The 6,000-nt window shown below is 40.3% G+C and overlaps 1 protein-coding gene across 1 annotated transcript in view; it reads right to left on the bottom strand.

The window, feature by feature from the left end:
- Positions 1 to 459: 459 nt before the first annotated feature.
- LOC134568709 (calcium-activated chloride channel regulator 1-like) overlaps positions 460 to 6,000 on the bottom strand; it is a 103,470-nt gene continuing 97,929 nt past the window's right edge. Inside the window, exons 12-13 of the mRNA XM_063427361.1 lie at positions 3,081 to 3,245; positions 460 to 701 (exon numbers count right to left, since the gene is read on the bottom strand). Coding sequence (XP_063283431.1) covers positions 460 to 701; positions 3,081 to 3,245 — 407 coding nt within the window. The remainder of the gene's footprint in view (positions 702 to 3,080; positions 3,246 to 6,000) is intronic.

The raw sequence follows: 6,000 nt of genomic DNA, 5'->3' as shown, positions 1-6,000 counted from the left end.
TCGGTCATAAACCGCGATTGCATGCTGTTTCTAGTGAGAATATAAATTAATTACAATTCAGCATAGTTTAAATTAAATTTAGAAAACATTTGCCATTTATTAACCTAGACATCTGATCCTGAGTTAATTATTGTATACATTTTATTGCGAAAGTTAAAGGAACACTGTACTACAACTTTAAGTGTTCATGTGTCCTAGTTTCAAAATAGAAATATTTTAATAGTTAGAAGGCTTGGAAACACACTTTCAAGCCATGCCTCCAAGCTCTCTGGATAGGAGAGCTGGGACTGTTACTAGCCAGATCTCATACCCAAGCTTACACTCGTGCACAACTGAGTAAAATGTTAATTGGTAGCATTGGTAGGTTCAAGATTGCAGAAAACAAGCAGACATATATGAATTTAAGTAATGCCACCAGTAGGGTAGGGTAGGTATTTTTTTCTGTGACTTAGAAGAAAATCACGTACCTTTTCCTTGGTCCAGATCATCACCAGTGGCTGTCCAAGACAGCACTATTGTGTGTTCCTCAATCTTTGCCATCAGATCATTTATTTTGTCTGGCTTATAGCTGATTTGATAATTAAGTGGAACACCAGTTATCACAAAATATCCTCCAGAAGCCACCCTTTTAATGGCACCAACATTAAGCTGAAGGTCATCATCATTAAATACAGGTCGAGGAGGGTTTACGATAATGTCACCTGTAATGAATCGGCAATAATTAGTTATTAAGGAATGATTAATTTACTTAAAGTCATTATATATATATGTATATATTACTTACTTTGCTGGTTTTCTTAGAAATAGAAAATGTAATCTATAGACTTTATATATGTGCACATTTCTATGCATTTGTCTCAAGTGAAGAGAATACCTTGTAAAGGAAATACTATGCTCTGAACATAGGTATGTATGTTAAATGATCACTCTCTAAGTGCAACTCTTAAACAATGGCAATACCATGGCTTTATTATGTCAAGATATTTGATATCTTAAAGCTTTAGAGCTTTTCTGGTACATTGGTAACTTGAGGTGATAAAGAAGTGGAGATATGATTTAGAAAGTGGAAGACGCATTAAAAGAGAGAGGGCCATTGGAAGAGACATGGAGAAAGACACTGTAACGGAGCTCCGTGTACTCCGACCGAGTACACTCCGTTGATGGATGCTCCTAGCGCTCTCAGAGGACTCCAAGCACTGCAGATGACACCACAACCACCGCAGGCTCCACAACCGCCGTAGCTTAACTGGAGCCGCGCCGTCTTCCTTCCACCCTGGATCGGCTTCTGTCCTCCAGGACCGTGTGGGGAAGACCTCTCCTCCAGGAGAGCGTAACAGGAACAAGCTCTTAAAAGAGCTAAGTGATTAAGAGCTCAGGGGAATATGCAGAGCATAGCAATCCCCAGTGTGATATAGCAGTTCCCTCCAATAACGAGACAAGGCTACGTATTGAGGGTCAGAAGAGGTCTGAGGACTGGAACACCCAGCCTGCTTTTTATTAGGATAAGGTACACACAGGACACTCCCAGGGGGAGGATGAAATTAACCAATAACAGCATAGTACAGCCCACAGGTTCCCTCCCCTCAGATAAACAGTTAAACCAATTATTACATACAATAAAAATACAGTTTTTACACACACACTGTAACTTTAAAACCATACATCCAATTTCAATATTCAGACTCAGCATACATCAAACATAAACACTTCCAAAAATCAGCCAAATCCCTCCAGTGGATCAAAAGTTAGCTGGAAGTCCCTTTATGACCGACCGCAAGCACAATTTCCTGCCCAAAACAGTTCCATAGATTTGGGCTGTGCGGTCGGTCAAATTCATGCGAAAAAACGACTAAGTCCCATTTCGAACGGGACTTAGTCTCTGGAGCTGCAAGTTCAGTATGGGAGAAGGTAAGGGTCAGCGGTGTTCGGCAAAATGTGTAGCCGATTTCAGTTCCACAGAATCTTTAGCATACACCGCTGACCGCATTCGAATGACTAAAATGGCCGCCGCCACGTGTTCGGCTGTCGAATGGCGGCCACCCAGCGCTCGGCAATTAACCTGCAGTAACCTCACAGCCTGGGAGGTAAATTGCCTGCACACTTTAGCTTCTGGGTGGTCCGCCTGTGTGGTACTTGGTTCAGTAAGCCCTATTTACTGAACCAAGTGGGAGAAAGCCAGGGGCAAGTTATTTTACAGGTCTGGGGACATAGTCTTAAAGGGACATTGTTCAGCAAAGTCACAATATGTCCCCAGACGGTTCTTAAAGGGCCATACACACCCAATAAATGTTAATACGTTTTCAGGGGCACAATCTTCCAGGGGCCATAGTCATGAGGCAGGAGGCTGGCAAACATGCTTCTCCACATCCAGGGAAGCAGGGCAATTTCTCATTTAAAGGGCCAGTTACAAATAGCGATTTGTAACAGACACAAAGTATAAGAAGGAATGTAATGGGTAATAGGAGCATTGATGTGATGGTTGAGAGAAAGAAGAGACACATGGAAGAATGATTATTTGGGAGAAATGTACTGAGTATTGAGGATTAACTCTTCTGGGGAGTGATGCAAACTATATGCTATAGATCTATTATGTGACAGTGGTGGTGAGTGGTGCTCCAACTTAAAGCTTGTTTCTTTTAATATTTATATTCCTGGGTCTAGATATACATCAGTGATGTTATCACACATAACAAGGGATTTCCTTATCAATAGTTCTTTCCTTATCAATTGTACTTTATAGTGTACCTGTGACACTATGAAGAACATTTTGACGTTCCTCCCCCCCCCTCCACCTCTACTACCAGGAAGATATTTATTAAAACAAACTGGAGAAAAGAAAGAGACAAGCTACAGAAACTCTGACTTCTAGAACGTGCTTGGGATAATATTTACTGAAGTGAGAATTGTTGGGAATTCAAAGTAAACTTCAAATTTAACACCAAATAGCTGAAGTAGAAAAAGTCGGCTAAGCGTCCAGTCCCTCTTTTATGGTATAAATTAACACAGAACTCTTACTTTGACTAACTCTGTTAGTTTCAAAACAGTTTTGTATTTTTTGGAAATAATAAAGTGTTTCTTACCATTTATAACGAAGCCAGGCACGTAAAGAGCAGGATTTCTGGGTAATGCCCCCCTGCTTTTATTCTCTTTACCTTCCACAAAAGCCTTTAAGCTATATTTTCCATTCATTTTAATCGCAGTGAAATATCTTGAATAGATCCCATCATTTACTGCAACATCAGCACCTGAAAATAAATAAATTACATATAATAAATATGAAGCATACATTATGCAAATGACTGGATGGATCTATGAAAGGCTTTTAAAGTTTTGTACTTTGGAGATAATAAGATAACACCGTGTGTGTTCAGGATTTTATTTTGGTCAGATATACGGATGAATGAAATCTCCTGCCTGAAAGGAAAAATATGATGGAGGCAAAGTGCTAATTTAAACAAAACATACAGATATATTGTTTAATTAGCACTTAATCAAGACTTAATGCAAAGAGTCAATTAATCAATCAACACAAATTCAGGCAACTTCATTTCTACTCACTATGTTCTAGTTTCCACTTTATTCTACATTAAGAATTTTTACTGCATCCACCAGTTTGTGAATTCTTTTATTCTACAGTTACCAAAAAGTCACATTTCTCATTCATCATCAGCTGCTTAGGAGTTACCATAGGAGGATCCATAGGGATTGAGTACTGTAACAAGTGTTTTACTTACACTGATCAGCCAGAACATTAAAATCGCTGACAGGTAAAGCACATAACATTAATTATATCATGTTACCTGTCAAGGGGTGGAATATATTAGGAAGCAAGTGACCAGCCAATTATTGAATTTCATGTGTTAGAAACAGGAAAAATAAGCAAAAATATTTTGACAAGTGTAGATAGTGATGGCTAAATGACTGGATCAGAGCATCTACAAAACAGCAAGTCTTGTGGGGTTTCACTGGTATGCAGTGGTTCGCATCTACCAAAAGTGGTGCAAGGAAGGACAACCAGTGAACTGGCGTCAAGACCCATTGATGCACATGGGGAGCGAGGGCTAGCCCGTCCTGTCTGATCACACAGAAAACGTCTGGAAAAAATTGATGCTGGCCATGACAGAATGGTGTCAGAACACACGGTGCTCCACAGACCAATCAGAGTGCCCATGATGACCTCTGTTGGCTGCCATAAGTACTTTCAATGGGGACATGAGCATCAGAACTGGACCATGGAGCAAAAGAAGATAGCCTGGTAGCCTGGTCTAATAAATCTTGTTTTCTTTTAGATCAGGTGGATGGCCGGGTGCATTTGTGTAATTTACCTAGGAAAGAGATGAAAGCAGAATGCACTACTAAAAAAGGCAAGCCAGCGGAGGCAGTGTTTTGCTCTGGGCAATTACCACAGTAGTGGTCTCTTGCAGCAGGATAATGCACCCTGTCACACTACGAACATTCTTCAGCAATGGTTTGATAAACATGACAAAGAGTTCAAATTGTTGCCTTGGCCTCTAAATGCCCTAGAACTCAATCAAATTGAGCCTCTGTGGGATGGGCAGAAACAACAAATCTGATCCCTGGAGGCCCCATATCGCAACTTGCAGGACATAAAGGTTGTGCTAATGTCTTGGTGCAAGAAACCACAGGATACATTTAGCAGTCTTGTAGATTACATGCCTTGATACATTAGAGCTGTTTTGGCTGCATGAGGAGGACTTATGCAATATTAGGCAGGTGGTTTTAAAGTTGTGGCTGTTGAGTGTATAGAAAACATCCTATTGTCCATTCAAATATGATTTAGTTTAGTTTATATTACTGTGAGTTTTTTTTAACATAACAGGTAGTGCTCTTATACAGGATGCTTCACAAAGAATGAATACAAAGGAAATTGTTAATAGGTCAGAAACAAAACCAAGTAAAACATGTAATATTTTTGTGCATTGTAGAAAATAATGTGACCACTGGGTGGCACTGTTAAATGAAAGCTTTAACATTAATTGTAGATTATGCTAGCTTTAGTGTACCTATAATCTTAATTTTATTAATGACAGGAGGCGAATATTTGCTTAAGTCTCTCTTTACTAGAACTCCACAGCAGTAAAAAAACACAGAGAGTTAAACAACCAATCAGAAAATAGTAAGGAGACCATATAACTCCCTTCCCAGCATTCCATTTCCTCTTTCTAACTGCGACAACAAATAAAGTAAGGAAAAGCATAACACAATATAACAGAAGGTCCATCTTGACATAGATAACGATCCATGCAGAAACTGTTCAACCGAAACGAAGACTTGAACTTGACCTCATCTTGATAACTTTACACTGAAACGAGAAAAAGACAGTCGAAAGGGGTGATTAGCCAATGAAGTGTACTTCTAAAATCATGTAGCCACCCAACACAATATGTAAGAGCCAACCACCAAGTCTATCGGGCCCGCCCCCGGATTAGATAAAACCGAAATAACCACTATAGAAACTGAACGGTATAGTAATTCTTTATTCAACAAACATACAATAACCAAGAAAAAACCAAGGGTCGGGAAAGGAAAAAGGGTGGGAAATATTCGCCTCCTGTCATTAATAAAATTAAGATTATAGGTACACTAAAGCTAGCATAATCTACAATTTTATAACATGACAGGAGGCTTCATATTTGCTGTTTTAACGCTCATTCAGAAGAATCAACGATGCATGTTCCGCCGGTCTGAAGTAGAATCTCCGGAAGGTGTCCTCTCGAGACCAGTCTGCTGAACGTAGAATCTCGGAGAGAGAAGCACCTGCCATCAGTGCTCCAGATGCTGCCGCACCTCTGACTGAGTGAGCACCGAACGACGAATCCACACCGGCCAAGGACAGGAGCCATCTGATCCAGCGAGCCAGGGTAACGGTCGAAACCGGTTTATGGGGGCGAACGTAGGAGATCAACAGCTGTCCTGATTGAGAGGGTCGAAGCGGCTTGGTAACAGCCACATAACGAGACAGGGTAGAAACTACACAGA

The sequence above is a fragment of the Pelobates fuscus genome, chromosome 7, assembly GCF_036172605.1.
Source record: "Pelobates fuscus isolate aPelFus1 chromosome 7, aPelFus1.pri, whole genome shotgun sequence".
In the NCBI taxonomy this organism is placed as follows: Eukaryota; Metazoa; Chordata; class Amphibia; order Anura; family Pelobatidae; genus Pelobates; species Pelobates fuscus.
This window is presented reverse-complemented; position numbering and strand designations above follow the sequence as displayed.